Genomic DNA, 22997 nt, shown 5'->3' with positions numbered 1-22997 from the left:
CATGCTTTATTCTTCCAGGGAAGTCTCAGCTTTTTAATTACCTTAAATACTTAGTGCTTACTTAGGTCTCTGGAGTTGATTATGTGCCTTTACCTCGTAAGGTTACTTTGAGGGTTATTTTCGATGCCACAATTGAGAAATTCATTGAAAAAGGAAGAGTAAATATATTCATTCATTGTGCAACTTCTTTATGTAGCTGGTGTCTAAATACTACTAGTTAGTGCTCACTACATATCTTTAACTAAAAAACAGTGTAAATAAAAGATGTGAATATTGCTAAGGATTAGTTTTCCCTCCAGGAATGCCTAGTTCAGTTGTTTCAGTCGTGGCATTTGAAAATCTGTTGGTAGTGCTTCTCAAAGGAAAGATAAGAACAAAACTGGCAGAACCAATAGTGCACTAGTTATCATCTATATAATAAAAGCCTAAGTGACCGGTATGGCAGAACGACCAGAATGACCAGTTGCAATGATGTGCCCTAACTACCAGGGGGCAGATACTCAATGCAGGAGCTGCCCCCTGGTGGTCAGTGCACTCCTATAGGGAGAGCGCCACTCAGCCAGAAGCCGGGCTCACGGCTGGCGAGTGCAGCAGTGGTGGCAGGAGCCTCTCCTGCCTCCACAGCAGCGCTAAGGAACAGCGAGCTGAGGGGTAAGGAGTGAGGGGTCCTGGATTGTGAGAGGGCACAGGCCAGGCTGAGGGACGCCCCCCCCCCCCCCCAGTGCATGAATTTCATTCACCAGGCCTTTAGTTTAATATAATAGCACTGTCTTGTATTTATGAGTATACTAGAGGTCCGATGCACAAAATTCATGCATGGGTAGGGTCTCTAAGCCTGGCTGGCAATCAGGACCAATTGTGGGGTGACTAGTAGGGCAATTGGGGGGCCCCCACTGGCACCCGCCTTGGCTGGCCTGGCGCCGCCCGCTCACCGGCCTCACCCCCTGCCATTGCCGCCAGTTGCCTCCCTCTGTGGGGCGACTGGCAGAGTGACTTGGGGCCCTGCTGACACCCACCTTGGCTGGCCTGGGGCATGCAGGCTGGGGGCAGCTCCTGCATTGAGCGTCTGCCCCCGGTGGTCAGTACATGTCATAGTTACTGGTCATTCCACCTGTCATTCTGCCGTTTGGTCGATTTGCATATTAGGCTTTTATTATATAGGATTTTTGTAAGCCAGAAGATCAGAACTCAATTTCACCATCCATAGATGTGCCTTGTAATCTCTTCACTTTTCTTATTGTTATTATATGCAAACCAGATGCAGAAGCTGAGTCAGAGGTAAAGGAGCATTGACTCAGAGTTGAAGCTGAGCATGGGATCTTGGTCTTATAATTCTGACTGCATCACTCTATCTATAACTACTGTTTACTCAGGGTTGTGTTGTCACTAGATAGGAGAGCATGTGCAGAACCCCAGATGAACACTACTTCTTAAGCTATAAAGATCCATTTCCCCTGAGGATGTGAGAACCAGCTGCACTGCACAAACACTACATTGGTCCCTTGCAGAAATTTTGCCGACATATCAGCCAGGTTTGGAGGATCTTTGGTATCTTACAGGAGTCCTTCCTAAAACTTTTTGAGAACCCCTTATCCATCACACCCCCAAACAACAGTACTTCCTTAATTCATTTTCACATTATTAGACAACTTGAGTATTAATCTATATATATAAAAGCCTAAGCGACCGAACGACCAGAATGACCAGAACGACTGGTCGCTATGACGCTCACTGACCACCAGGGGGCAGACACTGAACTCTGGAGCTTCCCCCTGGTGGTCAGTGCTCTCCCACAGCGGGAGCGCCGCTCAGCTGACTGACCCATCCCAGCAGCCCAACAGCCCGGTGGTAGCCACTCCCTCCCTCAGTAGTACTGCAGGTTCAATCTCTGGAGACGGGCCAGGCACTGATGGCCCAGTGCCACCAGCATGATCCCTTCAGTGCTGCTGGCCTCCTGGAAGTCAGCCTCGGGCACCATGGCTGCTTCCCCTCCCTAGATGCTCTGCAAGGAAGAAACAATATAAAAGTGGCCGCCAGGTGGCTCCCCGACAACCAGTGCAAATGTCAGGAGGGCGGATCTGGATCCGGGGCCAGCAAGGGTGTCCCACCACCTGCCCAGAAGGCCGATCTCGTCCTGGCCCCCCTCACCGCCCTCGGGACCCCACCCGTGCATAAATTTGTACACCGGGCCTCTAATGTTTTATATTTACCTTGACCTTTATGTCCTATTGAGTCATCTACATTTCAACATTGGGTTGCTTTTATCTCAACTTACCCTAACTTCTCACTTGGTAACTTGATCTCGATTCTCCCTTTGGTCCCTTTAAGTTTGCTGTTAATATTTTTTTGGCTTTGGCATTTGTACCTTGACTTTCTCCTGGATTTTGGCTTATCTAGTCTTTCAGACTCTGAGCATTTTCCATAGCCTTAGTAGGAGTTCCCTGTCTCATTTTTCATATTCCTCTGAATCTGAATCCCACCTATCCCACATAAGGAAGGTGTCAGAGGGATTCGAACAGTTTTCGAGTGAATGTCTAATGTTTACCTTATAAGATTTCTAAAGCATTTTATGAACACAGTTCTAGGAAAGACAGATCTGAGCTTATGTAGGTTTTAAAAATTGTGATAAATAGATAAATGTGTTTCTAAACTAGTTTTAACTGCTACATGATGGATCTAAAGAAGGAGTTATTTGAGAAGGCAAAGGAACTCTTAAGTTCTATGATTGATATTTAATTAATTGGAAATTCTGAACCCAATTAAGGAACAGCCATGCATTACACATCACCACAAGCCTTAGAAGTGAATACTACTTTCTCTTTTCGTTCTTTCTGAACAGGAAGCTGTTAATAATGAATCCTGAAGTGGCATTCATTTACCTCCCCCCTGGTGAATGGAGGTTTTCTCCAGATGATTTGAAGTGTTATACATCAGCTTTTCATACCAGGGATTAGGAAATGTTGGCTAGAAAGAGTATAGTGAAGCATATTGTTTTGAAAAAGGTGATTACTTTTATTGGCATTGCTCTGTGAAATACATGGATTGTTTCAGCACACTTGAATAGGAAATTGAAATCCCTAACCAGCCCACACATACTCTCTGATCCCTGGTTTCCATCAGCTTTATGTGGTTTTGCTCCATGGATAATTTAGAAGGAAGTTTATTTTTGTCACAAATGATGCTCCTCTGCTCTAAATCATGGTTCTAAAAACTTAGCTGATCCCATTTTATTACTAGCGGCCCAGTGCACGAAATTGGTGCATGGGTAGGGTCTCTAGGCTTGGCCGGTGATCAGGGTTGATCTGTGGGGCCCCTGCTGGCACCCACCTTGGCTGACCTGGGGCCTGTGGGCTGGGGGCAGCCCCTGTGTTGAGCGTCTGCCCCCTGGTGGTCAGTGTGCATCATAGCGGCTGGTCATTCCACGAGTTGTTCAGATATTTGGTCGATTTCCATATTAGGCTTTTATTATATAGGATTGGAAATAATTTAGCAAATTTCTGTTGATAATTTGGGAAGGTACTTAATGAAACAGAATCAAAACTTCACTTGTTTACTTTTTTCTCCCAAAGGCTTATGACCACCAACCAAACCTGGATTAAATGAAGTAGGGAAAATGATTACTCAGATTTGTAATCCAGATGCCATCTCTCAAGTAGTTGAACTGAGCCTTTACAAATGATCTTTCAGATTCTGGCCTGGTTTTTGGGTCTTGGACATGTGTTGCTGGTTGTTTTCCCTAATGCAGAGTTTTTTGGGTAGATAAAACAAGCAAATAGAGCTGTCTGCTGTCTGCGAACAGCCAAACTATAAATATCAAGTAGGTAGTGTTGGAGGAACTGTTATATATTCTTTGCTTTGCTAAGAATGTAATTTAGCATTAGAGAGGTTGGGTGATCACTGCCACAATTTTGGACCTTTAACTCAGGTAGAAAAGAAGAAAAATTTATTGTAGAATCTTAATGATGTTTTTGTATTATGTTGAGAGTTTTATCAAAATCTTTAGAGCAGTGATATATCTATTAGGAATATGGCTTTTTTTTTTTAAACAAAGAACCAGTCCTTGTAATGTTTTCTTGATACATGTGGTTCCTACTCTCCCCTTTTAATGGGATTATAATTTGAATCACATTTTTCAATATTGCTATCTAGAAAAAGATGGGTAGAACTTTTTGGCAATGTGGAGATGAAGTCGTCAGAAGTCCTAAAGGTTCTTTAACACTTGGTGCCTTTATATTCTTATGCATTTTGACAGAGAGTCTATAGGAAGAAGGCTGTCTTTTGTATGTGAAGGCATCTAATGGCAGCATTAGCATGGTGGTTTTGACACTAATATTGGAGCATTAAATTTAGCTACTTTGTATAGAAGATCATTGCACTTGAGCAAAGGCTGGAGACTTTATTTTTGGAGTCCTGAAGATTTCCTAATGTTGATGAGAATCGGGTCTGACTTTAGAAACCTCAGGGTATAAATTGTGCTGATAATTGTTCTGAATTGAACCTGGAGAAAATGCTGATGTGTTCACTCTTAAGCAGAGTGATTCATCATAGAAACCTTATCACGGACAGCTCTGGCAGAGCAAAGCGAAGTGGAGTTAGAAATGAAAGGAAAATGGAAATGGGAGTTCTGACATACATTAGGAACTTTTAGGTCTTTTAGGAAGAGGCTGTTGGGTGGCCATATTCTTTTCCATCTTAATTAATGGGTGAGTTTCTGTTTGCAGAAAGCATCTTACCTTTCCATGCCACATGCAAGCAGCCCCTCACCTCTGTTCCCATTGTTCTGTGCTCATGGGATTATTTTTAGACCCATGTGGCTGCCCAGTCTGCTAGCTTTCACAGTCATAGCCAGTCCTGTTACATGGTATTGTACTAGGGTCGTGACATTGCCATGCTGGGCCCTGGTGACAGTGTTTATAATGTGGTACCCTTTCTGGGTGGATTTTCAGACACAGGGCATCAACAATGGTATGGAGCCAAAAGGATGAGTAAGTGTGAAATGTCCATTAAAATACCTGGGAGGAAGATGAATTGGAGGGTAGGAGGGGTGCAGGTTTGTGATATGCAACTGGGGAAAGAATCAGTGAGATTCAGTTATTACTATTTCTGTGGGCCCATTTTTTTTCTCTCCCAAAGGCTTATGACCACCAACCAAACCTGGATTAATTGAAATAGGGAAAATAATTAGTCAGCTCAGGCTGCCATAACAAAACACCATAGACTGGGTGGCTTAAACAACAGGAAATTATTTCTTACTGTTCTGGAGGCTAGGAAGGTGTAAGACCAAGGGGCCAGGTGATTTGGTTCCCTAGTGAGGGCTCACTTCTTGACTTGCAGATGGAAGCCTTCTCACTGTGTCCTCACACAGTAGAGAAAAAGAGGAAACAAGCTCTGGTATCTTCACTTATAAAGAGCACCAATCCCGTCATGAGGGCCCCACCCTCATGAGTTCATCTAAATCTAAATACCCATCAAGGGCCCCATCTTTAAATGCTATCTCATTAGGGATTAGAGTTTTTCTATATGAATTTGGGGGAGGGGAGAGAATTCAGTCCATAATTGTTACTCATTAGGCCATCATTGAGGTTGCTAAAACCCAAAATGACTGATTTGAATTTTATATCTCTCTGATAGAGATTCTTGAAATATTGAAATAATATTAACAATATAATTAATATAATTAAATACTTAATAAAAGAATCAACAGGCCAAAAAAGACTTTGAGCCAATGTCTTCTCAATACAGCATGCCCTGGAATTTTATAGACAAAATTTATTTGACTGCTAGTCCATAACTGGGACTGCTTTTTTGTGAACGGCTTAGTAGCATTACAACCCCCCCCCCCCCCCAACACACACACACATTAATGTCACTGACAGCCTAGTTTTAATTTTTCCACCCCTCGGATCGACAGAGATTATGAAGGAGGAAGACAGAATTAATTGGGGGGAATTTAAGGGCTATCACCTTTTTATTCTAAAGAATTCTGAGTATTTTATACAGATTACCTGATAACTTCTTTGTGATGTAAACATAGGTAAGATTCTTTTTCAACATTTTGAAGATGAAGGGCTAAGGCACAGATATTTCCCAAAAATATCTCAGCAGGTTCCAGTTTTTATTACCTCTTGATAGCTGAAATTGAACTTATTCTGCTCCTAAGTAAGATAGTTGGGTAGTGTTCTGAAATCCAGGATCTTAGTGTTGTTGACTCCTTATAGCTGAATAATAATGGCACGGTACATTAAGTATAATTGTGTTAATTGACAGCTTTTCATGTGTGGGAGTTTATTAATACATGGATGCCTAAGTATTTTTAAAATTACCTTATTTTAATGAATGCTGTTTTGCTTTCTTAGCTAATTTGAAAAGAAGAAGTAACCATCTAATTTACCTGTCTAGAATCTGCCAGTCTGTAAATCAGTAATCATTTTCTGGATCTGTTGAGGTAGAGGTAGGTTAAAGCATGAAGAAAGGCTAGATGACTTGTAAAGATCACTCCAAGAAAACTTGAGTTCCATATAAACACATTCTTTGATACAAATTACTTTGAAGATGCTAATCTCTAACCTGTTAAAATAGATTCGTATCTGCATATATCAGGACTCTTGGTTGAAAGTGACAAAAAAAATCATCTCAGATTATTTTAAGCTAAAAGGGAATCATCACATATGGTTGAAAAGTAACTGACTTCAGGTCTGGCTGAATCTAGGTGCTTAAATGATGGCATTAGGAACCTGTGTCTACCTGGTTCTGAGTTCTTTCATGTTTATTCTCAGGCAGGCTCTTCCCTTAGGTTGCAAGATGACCATCTGCACTCAAAGCTTTTGTTTTACTGTCTTAACACCTTAGCATAAAGTGAAAATGTATTTACTGGAAGTTGCACCAAAAGGCTGATATTACTTCCTCTGATTGGCCTGGATTAGGTAAAGTATCCACTCAACAATGAATTGCTGTGGCCAAGAGTTATGATATCCTCATTGTTCAGACCTGTATTGCAGGGGCTGAAATCAGCCTCAGTGAACTTACAAGTATAAAGATGGTTCTGCAAAAGAAAATTGGAGGCTGTTGTCAGAAAAAGAGTTTAGGTTGCCGAGTGGGCAGGAGTAACAGATAGTTACCACAATGCGTTTGTGTTTTAAAGATTTATATGTATGTGAAACTTTACTCAGTTATTTCTCATTTCTTATAGTTATGAATACGACAATGAAGTTTGAGGATTTCATATGTATATTTAAGTGTATTTCTAGAGTACTACAGTGGTCTAATAATTAGATAAATTGTGGAAGTTTTAACAACCATGATGTCAACCTACAAACTATATCTCAGAATGAAGAAGGGAAATGAACACTTAAAATTATAACTATGTAAATAAGTTGGTGATAGCGCATTAATAACGTAAAGAGATAAAGTTATTTCTTTTTATACTTTGGTTTGAGAGCTCAGAGTTTACCAGATGGTGGACTTTGTCAGGAGAAAATACAAGATCCAGAAATCCTCATTTAACCCACAGGAGGAAATTTGCATATAAACTTGCCATGCTCAGTATGAATTGTTCATTATGATCATTATTTCTATTAAAAACAATTTTTCTTGGTAGCCTGCAGGGTGGCCACAGTGGGATGCTTCCAAGACCGAAAATAAAAGGGCACAGTCACAAGGTGCCTTTGTGTGGTTAATGAACCACATGCTCAGTTATTACTTTAGGACTATTTCATATGCCATTGTGATTTCTGTCTCTTCTGAAATCCAGTACATTTATGTCTGTGCTGTTCATGTGGCAATCTGACCCTTTTTTTGTTTTTGTTTTTAAATGAGATTATTCATTAGAGTGTGATGGCTAAGAAATGGGCTTGGAAATAATATGGGTAGGTTTGAGGTCAGATCACTTGTGTGATCCCTTAACCTTTTAACACTCAGTTTCCCCATCTGTACTATAAGAACAATATCAGAGGAGTATAATAGTAGATATTTCATAGGCTTAACAATACCTGATACAGTGTAACCATTCAAAAATGTTAGTGATTGCAGATTACATGTTTATTCATGCCATTTTTCCTATTGTTATTTGTTATCTTACCTTCTACGAGTTCCTTGAGGACAGAGGACTTAAAAATAGTTTATGTTCTTTCAACAAATACTGTCGTGTATTGCACCCACTAAAAATTAGTAAATATTAAGTTGCAAAGTAAAAGTATAGAACTATAGATACTTCAATTACTGCTAGGCCTCAGGGTTTCCATTTTGTCACACCATCTCGTTTTCCTACTGCATTTACAAAGAGGCAGAGGAAAGAAGCAGAGAAATATTTCTTGTGATAAACTGGGGCAGAATGTATATTATTTATTTTTTAACTCATTGTCTTACTCATTCTGTTATCCATTCTTTTTTGTGTAACTTCACTGTGCATTAAGTAGGCACCAAGAATAGTTGGAGTAAGGGATGAACCAGATGGTTGGCTTAGTCAAGGTGCAAAGACAAAGTACAGCACTGAATACCACACAAAGCAGTGGGTACTCAATGTCTTCATAGAAATGCAGATTACATGTTGTGGTCCCTGGGGGAGGTGCTTGCATCAAGCAGAGAAAATAGCTTGCCTGAAGTTGTTTATTCTGTTATTTGTAGCTTCCTCAGCATAGAATGCTGACTGTATTTTGGTCTTGGTAAAGCTAATGCAAAGATGGATTAAGGCAGGGGTGGGCAAACTTTTTGACTCGAGGGCCACAATGGTTCTTAAACTGGACCGGAGGGCCGGAACAAAAGCAGGGATGGAGTGTTTGTGTGAACTAATATAAATTCAAAGTAAACATCATTACATAAAAGGGTATGGTCTTTTTTTTTTTTTTTTTTTTAGTTTTATTCATTTCAAACGGGCCGGATCCGGCCTGCGGGCCGTAGTTTGCCCACGGCTGGATTAAGGGGAAGGGTAGAATAAGGGCAGTTTTTAAAAGAGATATTTCTCATTTCAGAGCTCTGTACGCTTCCTTGGGCAAATGGTTATGTTTTTATGTACTTGGAAATGTCTAAGGTTTATTAAGCCATATCTAATTCATTACTATTCAAAGTGGCTATTAGGTGCATGGTACTAGGCCTGTCTTTGAGAGGAAAGTGCATAAAACACAGACCCTGTCTTCCAGGATCTTGGGGATCTAGTTGGAAAGTCAGACCTACAAAAGTTAGGTAATCATGAGCAAACTGCATAAGTATTTGTTGGTGCTAAGTAAGTAATTTAGACACAAAATATTATTATGGTTTGACTGAAGGAGAGACTCACCTTTCTGTGAATGGTTAATATAAGTTCTTGGAAAAGATAGAATTTTCAACTGGAGCTTAGCAATTGAGTCAGAGTTAGAGAGGAGAGGGAAGGATAATCTAGACAGGAAAAATGAAAACGATCTGAAAATGAGCGGGTATAGTCTGTCATACAAGGTTGGACACACAAATTGGGGCCAGAGTGACATGAAAGGCAATCTGAGAGTAGACTGTCTTCTAGCCGGCATGGTGGAGAGGATTCGGCTCATTACCCTCTCTGACTGAGGGACAGTGGCTGCTCTGAGGCCAATCAAGTTCAGGCTCAGCAGGAAAGAGCGTGGTGACGTGTGAGTGATGTCTTCCGTAGGTGCTGGTGGTGGGAGTGGAGTGCACCGCATTCCTGCCACATATCTGCCTTTCTTCTTGTCAGCAACAGGAATTTTGGAGCCCTAAGTCTTCCCAAACTTTTCAGACCATCACATTGTTATCCTGCAGGTGGACACTGGTCAGGGGTAATCACATTGATGTAGGACCCTCCAGGAAATTCTCAGCTACTAAACAAGTAAATCCCCCCAAAACAAAACATTTTAACAAGAGAACAGAATAAAAAAGAAAAAAGAAAAAAAATCAAGGCAGAGGCTTTATCCACAGGGCTTGTGTTCCGACAAATGCGATAGGATAAATTTGAAGTTTCTTTCTCTTCCCTCATTTCCCCCCTCCCTGTCACTCTCATTTTCCTCCAGGTTTTCTTTTAGGATGAAACTAGGTTAGTTATTACTTAGAATCAGAATCTCTTCATCTGTAATGCAAGTTGATTTTCTGATGTCCCCCTCGCCCCCAGTTACTGAAGTGAAACTGTAAGGATTTCATTATTTTCCCCTGTTCTTTTATTGGCTGCTTCCCAGAATGTAGGTTATCTTTGTGTTCTCATTACTGAAGCTACTTAATTCGCTGAAGTAAGTAACACATGCAGAACTGGTGGCTTTTTTCTTCCCTACCGTACATATTTTCCACATGTAGGGGCTCTGAAGGCCAGTATCTGTGAGAGCTTTCTTTCTTAGAAGGTAGGCAGATTTTACTAATAAGGACCAGCAACTTTTTAAATGAATTAAAGCCTTCTATTTAATGACTATGTAATGATGATCATCATCCCACTTTTCAGGTAGGGAACTTGAGACTCAGAAAGGTTAATTAATTTGTCTTAAGTCACACAACAAATAAGTAACAGAGTTTGGATTCAAACTCTGGCAGTTTGGCTCCAGTATACTTTTAATCTCAATGAGATGCTGTGTCTTGTGTTTAGCCCATTTACCCATTTGATCAAAAGTTATGGGGCCCTATCCTGTTTGGCTCAATGGATAGAGCATCAGCCTGCAGATGGAAAGGTCCCAGGTTCAATTCAGGTCAAGGGCACATGCCCGGGTTGTGGGCTCAATCCCCAGTAGGGGGTGTGCAGAAGGCAGCCAATCACTGATTCTCATCATTGATGTTTCAATCTCCCTCTCCCTTCCTCTCTCTGAAATCAATAAAAATATATTTTAAAAAAGTTATGGGAACAAATGAATTCTTGATGCACTTCATTACGGGGACTCTTGTTCTGCTTATCTTTGTGTTAAGAATAATGCTAGGGCTCTGGCTGCTTGGACTGTGGGCCCTGGCACCAGTGGGTTTCTGGTTCATTCCCGTGCCCCTTTTGAGGCATGTGCAGAAGGCAACCAAATGATGTTTCTCTCTCACACCAATGTTTCTCCCCCCTCTCCCTTCTCTCTAAAAATCAATGGAAAAAATATCCTTAGGTGAGGATTAACAACAACAAAAAAGATGTTAGAAATTGGGAAGGGTATTTTGCTGGCCACAGAGGATGCCCCTCCTGTAGGTGGATATTTACAATACAATTGTTGTGGCTTCCTATGTGCTTCTAATTCCTAGGAAGCTTAGGAGAGCAACTGGGGAAAGGAATTTACTAGAATAGCAAGCTACTTTATGACACATGATTTTGGAATTTTATTCCAAAGGGGTTGTTATATTGGTTGCTTAAAGGCTGTATTTAATAAATAAGACAACTTAAGAAAGGTGCTTAGCCACATGCAAACGAATGAAACTGAATTAGTTTGTCCCCATGTGCAAAACCTAATTCAAAATGTATCAAAGACCTAAATATAAGACACAAAACAGTAAGTTACATAGACTAAAATATAGGTACCAAACTTATGGACCTTGGTCATAGAGAACATTTTATGAACTTGACTCCAAAGGCAAGGGAAGTAAAGGCAAAAGTAAATGAATGGGACTATATCAAACTAAAAAGCTTCTGTACAGCAAAAGAAACTGACAACAAAACAAAGAGGCAGCCAACAAGATGGGAGATGATATTTTCAAACAGTAGCTCCAACAAAGGTTTAATTTCTAAAATATATAAAGAACTCATAAAACTCAACACCAAACAAACAAACCACCCAATCAAAAAGTGGGCAGAGGATCTGAAAATGCACCTCTCCCAAGAAGATATATGAACAGCCAATAGATATGTGCAAAGATTTTCAACCTCACTGGCAGTTAGAGAAATGCAAATCAAAACTACAGTGAGATACCCACTCACACCTGTTAGAATGGCCATTATCAACAGGACAAGCAATAACAAGTGTTGGACAGGTTGTGGGGAAAAAAGGAAACCCTCATTCACTGCTGGTGGGAATGTAGACTGGTACAACCACTGTGGAAAGCAGTCTGGTGATTCCTCAGAAAATTATGAATGGAGCTACTATACAACCCAGCAATCCCTCTTCTGGGTATATACCGAAAAACTTGAAGTCATTTACTTGCAAAGATACATGAAAACTTGATGTCATTTACTTGAAAAGATATATGCTCCCCTATGTTCCTTGCAGCATTATTCATGGTGGAAACAACCAAGTGTCCTGCGATAGAGGACTGCATAAAGAAAACGTGGTACATATGTGCAGTGGAATACTACTCAGCCGTAAGAAAGGCTGAAATAGCGCCATTTGTAACAACATGGATGGATCTTGAGAACATTATGCTAGGTCAGTGGTTGGCACACTGCGGCTCGTGAGCCACATGCGGCTCTTTGGCCCCTTGAGTATGGCTCTTTCACAAAATACCGACTTCTGCGCATGGGCCACGAAGTTTCAATCGCACTGTACATGTGCGCCCCGCACATGGTATTTTGTGGAAGAGCCACACTCAAGGGGCCAAAGAGCCGCATGTGGCTCGCGAGCCACAGTTTGCCGACCACAGTGCTAGGTGAAACAAGTCAGACAGGAAAAGCTAAGAATATATGATTTCACTCATATGTGGGATATAAAACTGAAGCTCGTGAACATAAGCAGCAGTGTGGTGGTCACCAGAGGGAAGGGGGTCGGGGGAGAAGGGGAGCCTAATATATGGTGATGAGAAGATTTGACTTTGGGTGGTGGGCACGATGCAATATACAGAACTTGTAACATAGAAACCCACGTCTGAAACCTATATGTTCATGTTGGCCAATGTTACCCCAATAAATTTAATAAATAAATTTTTAAAAAAGAAAGGGAAATGTGCTTAGATACAGTGCCTAGAGAGGACGACCAGAGATATTGTTGCATCCTTCTTCCAGTCCACTTTGCAGAAGTCGCAGGTGAATTGCTGTCTGATAAGCAGTGAATTGTGTTTTCCTGGCTGGAGAACACCAGACTACAGAGTAATGTCTGTTGATTCGAGCAGAGCAGAGATGCGTGCTGTCTGTGCAGGAGCTTCTGTTCTTTAAGCAGGAGAAACATTGACTCTTCTGTTGGAGGTTGGGACAAACCCACATCACCTCTTTCAGAAATTCAGAAATTGACAAAAGTTGATTCTCTAAACATAGACTTGTCCCTTCTAAAAGCTGGTTCTAACTCAGGGATCTTTGAAGTTGAATGTTGATGAAAATCAATCAAATTTGTCAGTCAGTTGTAGAACCACTGTGATCAATAACTACATTACCAGTAATGTGAACACTATTCTCCTTAGAAGTATTGCCCAGATTCCAAATGCTGCCTGTCATGTTTAAACCCCCCTCCCTTTTTTTTGTGCCGTCCCCGATCCTACATAAAAATAATCACACATTATTTTTCTTGACTGGAAAAGCATTGCAAATGTTTTTGCACAAGTTCTGGAGCTTTAGATATTTTTCTACCAGAGATGTTAAGAAATTTTAAAGCCCTTTTTTTTTCTAATTACAGAAGTAAGACATCTTGTATCCTGTGCTAATATGTGTTCACTTACCTTATGTTTTAAAATTGATTTTTACAGAGAGAGGAAGGGAGAGAGAGAGAGAGAGAGAGAGAAACATCGATCGGTTGTCTCCCAACCTAGGTATGTGCCCTAACGGGGAATTGGTATATAAGACTATGTTCTAACCCAACTGAGTCACCCAGCCATGGGTTAGTTACCTTATTTTAATGTTTTGCAAACACACTTCATAAATATTTTTTGCTTGCTGTTTAATTTAATTAATTGGCTAATTAATTAATGTTTGCTTCCCCTTCTACCATGTAACCTCGATAACAACAGGGATCTTTTTGTCAAGTTCTTCACTTAATTTAGAGCCTGAAGCAAAGTCTATTAGAACATAGATAACATTCAGTAAATACTGATGAATGAATACATGAATGAATGTGCACACTTCAGAATTAATAGACAAATAAAAGGAAGAAAATAAACATTTGAAAGATGTATATACAAGCATCCTTGCATTTGCAGGACTGTAAAACTGACTATGCATGCTGAAGGTATGCAAAACAATCCTAATAATCAATGAGAAGAGTTACTATTGTTCTTTGACTTTTAAAAAATTTTGCCAAATCATTAAGCTCTGTCTTGCTTTTGGCTATAAAGGCATAGGGAAATAAAAAAAGTAGTAAAACTAATATTTATTTAGTACATGCTAATTTTTAGAAACTTTAAGATGAAAGGGGGTGATTCCTTTGTAAAATCACATCAGAAGTAGTTTGAATAGTACTTGCTTTCTTGATATTGTACAACTAACGAAATGGAATGAGCATCTTTTCTATGCCCAAATTGTCATAATCCTTCCTAAATTGAATCAGCTTCCAGCATTTTATCCTCTGCGCTTTCCATGTCAAGAAATGTCTGTGAGGGTTTCTTTAATGTGAAGTGGTTTTTTGTTTGTTTGTTTTTTGCCAGCACCACTTCCTCTGGGACACTGTTGTCATTTTGTTACAACCACTTTCCTGTTTATGTTGACCAGTATGCCTTCACTGAGTGCCTCCACTAGAAAACTAGTCTCTCAAATGGTCAGTGGCAGCATTGTCTGTCTACGTGCCCATGACCAGCGAGATCGTCTATGCCTCCATTTACATTTGACTACAGATTTCACTTCCGGTGTTATCACGTTTTGTTTCTGTGCAGTTCTTTCATCTTTGTTGGCCAACTCTCTCTTTTGAATATCCATGTTGTATGAATTTATCACAGGGAGATAAGAAGGCAACACAACCACACAGTATGCTTTCGGTACATGAACTGGATAACAAATGTGTAGTAACCAATCACTGACAGACTTTGAAAGATGCACTATGATTGGTCACTGATCAAGATGCACATATGTTATTTACATAGTCATTAATTGTGGACTAAAGAGGTAGCAGTGAAGTTTGTACTTTATGTAATTGCTCACAGTTCATATACCATGCTAACTAAAATTTGTACTGTTAGGGGAAATTTAACTAAACTGAAATTTCACACACATTGGAACCAAGCAAAGTGAGGACTCCCTTAATTCCAGGCTATTTTATGTACAGATGTGTATTTTTTTCTTCACTAAAGTGGAATCACTTTATGTATATGAATTGACAATTTTATTTGTTTATTTAATATTATGCATATACATAAAAAACCAATAATCTTAACTTCATGTTTTATGACTATATGGTATTTTATTTTTAAATATATTTTTATTGATTTCAGAGAGGAAGGGAGAGGGAGAGAGAAATAGAAACATCATTGATGAGAGACAATCATTGATTAGCTGCCTCCTGCATGCCCCCTACTGGGGATAGAACCCACAATCTGGGCATGTGCCCTGACCAGGAATCGAACCGTGACCTTCTGGTTCATAGTTCAATACTTAACCACTGAGCATCACTGGCCGGGCAACTATGGTATTTTATTGAACAGTTGTGTTATAGTTTATTTAATCAATCTTCCTTTTTTGGACATTTTGGCTTTTCTATTTTCTTAATTATAAAATTGTGGTGATCACCTGTAGCTAAGTCTTTGAGATAACGACTGCTATTTATTTGAAATGAATGTCTTTCTAATGATCGAATTGCTGGCTCACTGGACTCATATACTTAAATTTTTTTTTTATTGATTTCAGAGAGAAAGGGAGAGGGAGAGAGAGAGATAGAAACATCAATGATTAGAGAGAATCATTGATCAGCCACCTCCTACACACCCCCTACTGGGGATTGAGCCTGAAACCCAGGCATGTGCCCTGATCAGGAATGGAACCATGACCTCCCCATTCACAGGTCAGTGCTCACCTGCTGAGCCATACCAACAGGGCTCGACACATACACTTCTAAGACATTTCCATATCATTCCAAATTTCCCTTCAGAGAGTGATGCTTCCTGTTAGGCTCCTATCAGTGATATAAATTTTCTAAATCATTGCTGATATTAGACATTATCATTCCTTTTCATTTTTGCCATTTTTATTAGGTAAAAAACATTTTAATTAGTTTTGAATACTAGTTAGGTTGAATATTTTTATGAGTTTATTTGAGTAAATACATTTTGAGCTATGAAATTTTATTCTTGTTCTCTTTATAATAGTTTCCAGATGGTATGGTGTTTTTTTTTTAGGTTATTTGAGTACATACATTTTTACACACACACGCACACAAAACAAACACACACATATATATTGGTGTACCTGAACTACATTCATATGTACATACCATTCTTAGTTTTACCTTGGGATTATAAAGAATATCTGTGGGCCTTAGGTTTGTAACATAGCCATCAGTTTCCAAATGCTATCCTTTAAAAAAAAAAGAGAGAAGAAGAAGGGGAACATAACCCATGACCTGGAGGAGATGCTAGTTAATTTTTTATTATGTTATTTTCAGGAGATGGGGTCAAAAGGAGCTAGTAGGGCATTCAATTATGTGCTTGAGTGTGTTGGAAATCCCTCCCCGCTCAGGTGTACAATATTTTACTTGGGCTTGTTTTTCAAGTGCATTGAAGTGTGACTAAATATTTTTGGTGCTCCATTATGTAAAGAAGAGGCCCATCTTGTTAAATATTCCTTCATCAACTTTGTAGTTAGCCTGTAAGGACATGGGCGTTAGGCATCGGACAGAGGGAAGGTAGGTGGGAGGCGGGCACCTGGGCGAAACTGAGGATAGGGGTGCTCCGTTGTCTCCTCCCACTGTTGTAGAAAAGTGATTGGACCAAGCTTGTTTCTCTCTAACCATTTTGGATGGTTCATAAATGGGGAAGGAGAGAAAGTCATGAGGTTGGACCTCAGCTCATCTGAGGGCTAAAGGTTCTTTGTCACACACCACACAGAACTGGAGCGCTGTCCTTCCGGAGAGTAGTGGAGAGCGGAGATACAGTTTAGAACCAAAGGAAGAGAGAAGAGCTTTGGTTTCTTTTTGTCTCGAGGTTGAGGATAAGCAAGGAAGATGTCCACTGAAGATGTGGAAGGGAAGCCCAGCAGATTTGGGGACGGAGGAAGAGCTCAGAGCTACACGTTCCTCAGGGTGGTGCAGCCAGTGTTTAACCGCAGTATTTTCACTTCTGCAGTCTCTCCCGCCGCAGAGCGAATCCGATTCATCTTGGGCGAGGAGGATGACAGCCCAGCACCCCCTCAGCTCTTCACCGAACTGGATGAGCTGCTGTCCGTGGATGGGCAGGAGATGGAATGGAAGGAGACGGCGAGGTGAGGCACGGTGGATGTTGCAGTACTGACCTGGGGGAACAAGGGTGGGCAAGAGAGTTGAGTGTGAATGAGCACCTTTCTCTAACCTCAGCACTTTGAATAACCGATGAGCATGATGTTGGCTGGGTTAGGGAATTAAACAATTTTTCTCTTCTCTTTCTCATTGACGTGATGCTGGACACCCTTTATTGTACTGCTAGAGCATCGTTTCACTGATCCGTGTTGCTATAATTTTAACCCTTACGAGGAATTAATAGTAAATCTCCATCCATATACTACTTATTAGTGAAATATTTTAAAGATAAACTCAAGTACCCAAACATGATAGTGTAAGAGATATGTGCCCTCACTCTCCGCATGTCAAAATACCTTGTGAGATGATGTTTGATTTATTACCCGTTCCCTGTTAGGGAGGGAGGTTGCAAAGGCAGTAACTGGTACCAACAAACTTGCTATTATTCCAAGTAAAAACCTCTCATCTTTTTAAATATCCAGTGAAAGTAAGTAGAAGGTTCACCCGAACTTAGAGTTTAGAGACCTGAGTTCTATTTCAGACTCTGTAGCCTGTTAGCTCAAAACAGTTTCTCAGAACTTTGATTTCATTATCAATAGAGTAGATAATAATGCCTATTCCATATAACATGTATTCTATATAAGATATGTAACATATGTAAATATAATATTATACAATATATGTCTGCTTATTTTATATAAACACACATGTATGTATATAATGAAATTCTTTGTAAATTGTTAAAGCACTGCATACATATCCAAGTTTTTGTTAATTTCATGGTAGCAGAGCTTTTCTTTCTTTCATATATAGATTTAGTTATATATTCCACTCTAAATCTTTGATGACATATAACATTTACATAAGATAAAGACTGATATAATGCAGTTGTTGGTCTCTCATTGCCATCATTACACAGAGAGTCAGTATATTTCACTTTCTTAAACAGAATTATGTTAAGATATGCCTTTTATAGTCTGTAATTTAATTAAAACCAATTAAATTTAACCAGTGTGTTTTGAATGCCCAGTATAGGTCAGGTACTATTTTAGGTATTGGGAATGCAGAAGTAAATATTTTTATTATTTGCTTTTTTAGGGCCTCTTTTCATGATATAATCATTGTCTCTTATTCCCATTCTCAGTACCAATAACCTGGATATATAAAGTCGTCCATAAAGTAGTTCATAAAACATCCTGCAAAAGGAGGCTTTTGAAGCAAAAACTTTTCTTAGTACCTGCATTTCATTCTTTCTTTACCTTCTTTCTGACAGAAAAAGAATGAGAGTTGTACTGTGCAATCTGAATTAAGTGTTGGGGAGATTTTGGTTTAGCCTTGGCTCTGTGTTAACTAGCTGTTTAACTTCGGGCGAGTCATGTAGTCATGTCATCTTCCTGAGTTTGAGTTTTCTATTCTATCAAATGAGGGTCATATTGGGTTACATCCTCTCTAACATCATGCAATTTTAGAGCTCTAAAATTCCATCCATGCTGTATATTGGTGTAGTCAGCTGTGATTAGAAGACATATTTGACTCTTATTTTTATCTTAAAATTCTGTGAGAGTACTTTATATAGATTAGAATTCAGGTATAGCACCCTGTTTTTCTTTCAGTCAAGTGAAGACTACACTTTATTTTCTATGACCCCTGGTCCCAGAAATGTGGAGAGATCACAGTTCACTTATAGGTAATAAAATGTTGAGAGAGGTGGACATCGTATTTTCCTTTAAGGTTGTTAAAGATTAAGATGGACTTGATACTGTATTATCTATAAAGACTTTATTTTCTTGGAAGCATATGTGTCATTTTGATGATGCCCTTGGTTCCTGGGAGATTGGACTTCTGGAGAAGGGGTGGGAGTATGCCAGGTGTCAGAGGGAAGCTGTCCAGGAAGAAACATACTTACACGTAATCAACACCCTATGACTTCTATATAGGACTTGCCACAGTTACTGTTAACTATTAATTAATCATATATGTGACATTATTGTTTTGGTTTTATCTCCCTCATTACACTAATTCATATGAAGGCAGGGATCACCATGTCTGTGTTTTACTACTGTATTCCCAGTTCCTTGCTATACATAATAGGTCAGTAATATTTGTTGAGTGTGATTAGTTGAGAACTGATTGCTTTATAAACAACTGTTCTACATATACTTTCTTAGAAGTCTTACTGGATCAAAATTGGAGTTCTGTGATAATCCATCCCTGATTGATAGATAGCTGACTGATAGACCCAGGGTACCAAGCACATCATTGAGAAAGCCCAGAAGAGGACTTGTGTTTGATGTTTCAAACTAATTCATCAATATACTGATGACATCTGCTTTTAGTTCTCTAGCCCATACTTCTTGCCTCATTTGACTGAAAACAAATGGTTGGCCCAGCTGGTGTGGGTCAGTGGTTGAGTGTCAATCTATGAACCAGTCATGGTTCTATTTCTGGTCAGGGCCCATGCCTGGGTTGTGGGCTTGATCCCCACTGTGGTGTGTGCGGGGGCAGCCGATCAATGATTCTTATCATTGATGTTTTTATCTCTCTCTCCCTCTCCCTTCCACTCTGAAATCAATAAAAATATATTTAAAAACACACACACACAAATGGTTGGATGGCTAATGAGCATCTCAAAATAACATGTCTAGAATGAAGCTTCTGATTCATTTACTTCAGATAAGCTCCTCCTACAGAGTTCCTCACTACAATGAAAAACTCCATTTTTGTAGCTGCTCAAGCCAGAAGCATAGTAGTCTTCCTTGACTCCTGTCTTTCTCTATACCCCTCACTTAATCCTTTGGAAAATCCTATCTATTTATCCTCAAAGATATTCAGATATTCAGAATCTCACCATATCTTATATTCAGTATTGCCATAACCTGGTCCAAGCCACCATTATCTTGCAAATGCTTCTTAGCTAGTCCACCTCCCTGCACTTGTCCCGCTCTTACCTCCCTCATGAATCATCCACCATGATCTCTTTGACCTCGTCTGCTTCTTCTGTTCCTCTTGTTCGATCTGCTTGCACCTCACTGGCCAGTCATGCTTCTGTGTCAGGGATTTTGCATTTGCTGTTCCCTCTGTTGGAAATGCTCTCCCAGCCACATCCCCACGGTTATCTACATGTGGCTCATTTTCTCACCTCCTTCAGGTCATTATTCAGATCTGACCTTCTCAGTGACTGCCCTTTCTAAAGTGGAAACATCCCCCCAACTCTCTATCCCCCGTTCTCCATAATTTTTATCTTTAGCACTTACCAGCATTTAGCATTTTACATCTATTGTTATTTTCTCTTCCTAATAAAATTAAAGCCCCCTGAAGGCAGGAATTTTTGGTTGTTTTGTTCACCACTCTGCTTCCAGTGCCTACAACTACCTGGCACACAGTCTACAATCAAGACATCTGTGCTAAGACAATGAGTGGAGAAATGGGACCTTGATTCTTAGTTTACTGCTCCACCTAAATCCTGTTGGGAAGTTTTGAGGTCATTGTGCCTCCAGAAATTATTCAGGTTTTCAGTAACTTCTACTTCCTGTATGTTTGCAATAATTTGACTGCCATTTATGATGTCCAGTTTCCAGACATGATCGGGGTTCTTTTTCCCATGAAAAGCTCTCAAATCTACCAGACCAATAAAAGTGTTGTGCTTAGAGGGAATTCACTTTATATATGAAAGTGCAGCATGGGTATTTTTGTGGCTAACTTATAAAATTAAGAAACCCCAATTGACAGATTATTTATTCCATAGAGAACTAACCTACCAGACTTCTTCAGCTTAATATAGTTTCTACTGTTCATACTCCCTACCCATTTTAATACTCTCCCTTTTAATATTCTATACTTTTTATTTGACTAATGATTTGATAGCACCAAGAATATCCTGCATTGAGTGTCAGAGTTACTGTAGTTTCAGGAAGTTCAAGTTAGCTCTGTCTTAAAAAGTAAGGAGGAGGATTTCAGTAGTAGGAAAAATATCCCCCTTTAAGTTGTGGGATTCACAGTAGTCATGTAAAACTATGAACAAGGGAAGCTTTTATTTATATGAAATTTGAAGTGTAGCCAGTTCTACCACCTTCATTTTTCACATCTTTCCCCTGCTCTTCCCTTTCCTAACAGTTAGAACTTTAAATTTTTACTGGCTCTTCCAACAGAGTTCAAGTTAAAGATTGTGCAAAGGGTGGCATGATGAGACCTAAGAAGACTACATGGTCAGTGGAATGCAGAGAGCACTATGTGGTTTTTTTTTCTTCTTCTTTCAATACAAGGCTTTTATTGTATCTTTATAATATAGCAAACATCTTTATAATATCACAAACAAGTGTGACAAATCATTCGGCATCTTGGTGTTTCTATAGCTGGACAACTTAGATATTATTCATCAGCCTACAGAACTGGTCCTTTTTGGAATATAGATACTATCTAAAAAATTTCTGATATCCTTATTTTTAACTGTTGTGGCTTGCTGAATCAAAGCAGCTGAATTTGATACAAGTTCAATGTCATTTCCTTCAAGAATCAACTCATCTTTCTGGGCTTGAGATACTGAACAAGCAATGCCTAACTTCATCTGAACTCTGGGAATATATTTTCGCCCAAGAAATTTCTAATTTCAAGAAGAGAACCATCCTCCTTAATAATGATGTTGATGGGGAAGTGAGTTTACACAGACCTCATCTTGTAACGGAAGCCCAATTTAACACCCCTGATCATGTTCTGTACATGACTGCGGATAGTGTGAACTGTGGCCAATTCCTTTCTATTTCCCCACCTTTTGTCAACCCAGAGTCTCTTCTTTTTCTTTCCTAGGAGACTGATATCTACATTGATGTAGTTGAAGTCCCTCTGCAGGGTGCCTCTGGGGCCCTTCACAATAACTGTGCATCCCTTCAGGGTGATGTCCACATTTTATGGGATGTCCACAGTCTGCTTGCTGAGAATGGTATTCATCCTCACAGCAGATGTGTCAAAAAGCGAGAGCACTGTGTTTTAAAGAGTACTCCTAAGTGTTAGTCCTTTTTGGAATATAGATACTATCTAAAAAATTGTAATGAAATATTTGATATTAGGGAAGAAGCCCATGTTTCTCATTAAGAATTTCTAGGAGCTAGGTTTTAGCTAATGGACTCATGAAGCAAACTAGTAAAGAATAAGTCATGGTCCAGCTTTGGTGACGGCCCCATCACCAAACTCTGTTTCTTTGAGTCAGTAATATCTCTGCAGAAATCGTTATTGGCTTTCACTTTTATTTCAGTGACTGCTCAAATGGGCAATGTTGTAAGTGGTGAATGTTACAAGAAACTGTGTTAAAGTTCACTCCCTCAGTGTCTCAGTGGGTAAAAAGGAAAGGCATCACAAGTTTCAGCAAATGAACACGCCAACAAAGGGAAAGGGTATTGGTGTTTCCCTTCTGTTGGGAGTGCACACAGGAGCACCCGCTCGTTCCAGTTTGCCCTGCAGACTGACCTACGTACCTCTGGAGAATCTGATTTCAGGGCCTGGCCATCAAACAGAGCCACGTGCACTGATCCTGGGGCCCTGGAGAGAAACCGCTCCCTTCCCAATTGACATTGACTTCGCTTTGCAAAATTCCATTGGAGACCAGGTTTATTGTTTCTGTAAGAAAAAGGCTGAAGGAAAGGGAATTTAATCACTTTATAATTCGATGTAGTTACAGCATACAGATAACTTATATAAATATGCATAAGTATAACTTTATATACCTTTTATACATACACATAAATTTTATAACAACATGCATAGAACTTTTGCAATAACTTTCACAGTTGCTCTAGA

General features: G+C 39.7%; 1 protein-coding gene and 1 pseudogene across 1 annotated transcript in view; one reads left to right on the top strand and one right to left on the bottom strand.

Annotated features, from left to right (window-relative positions):
- Window positions 1-22997, top strand: part of SLC4A4 (solute carrier family 4 member 4) — a 329830-nt gene that overhangs the window by 119268 nt on the left and 187565 nt on the right. The window contains exon 4 of the mRNA XM_006094401.3: window positions 17059-17194. Coding sequence (XP_006094463.1) covers window positions 17059-17194 — 136 coding nt within the window. The remainder of the gene's footprint in view (window positions 1-17058; window positions 17195-22997) is intronic.
- On the bottom strand, window positions 21583-22151 carry LOC106698088 (annotated as a pseudogene).

The sequence above is a fragment of the Myotis lucifugus genome, unplaced genomic scaffold (genome assembly GCF_000147115.1).
Source record: "Myotis lucifugus unplaced genomic scaffold, Myoluc2.0 scaffold_136, whole genome shotgun sequence".
Classification (NCBI taxonomy): Eukaryota; Metazoa; Chordata; class Mammalia; order Chiroptera; family Vespertilionidae; genus Myotis; species Myotis lucifugus.
This window is presented reverse-complemented; position numbering and strand designations above follow the sequence as displayed.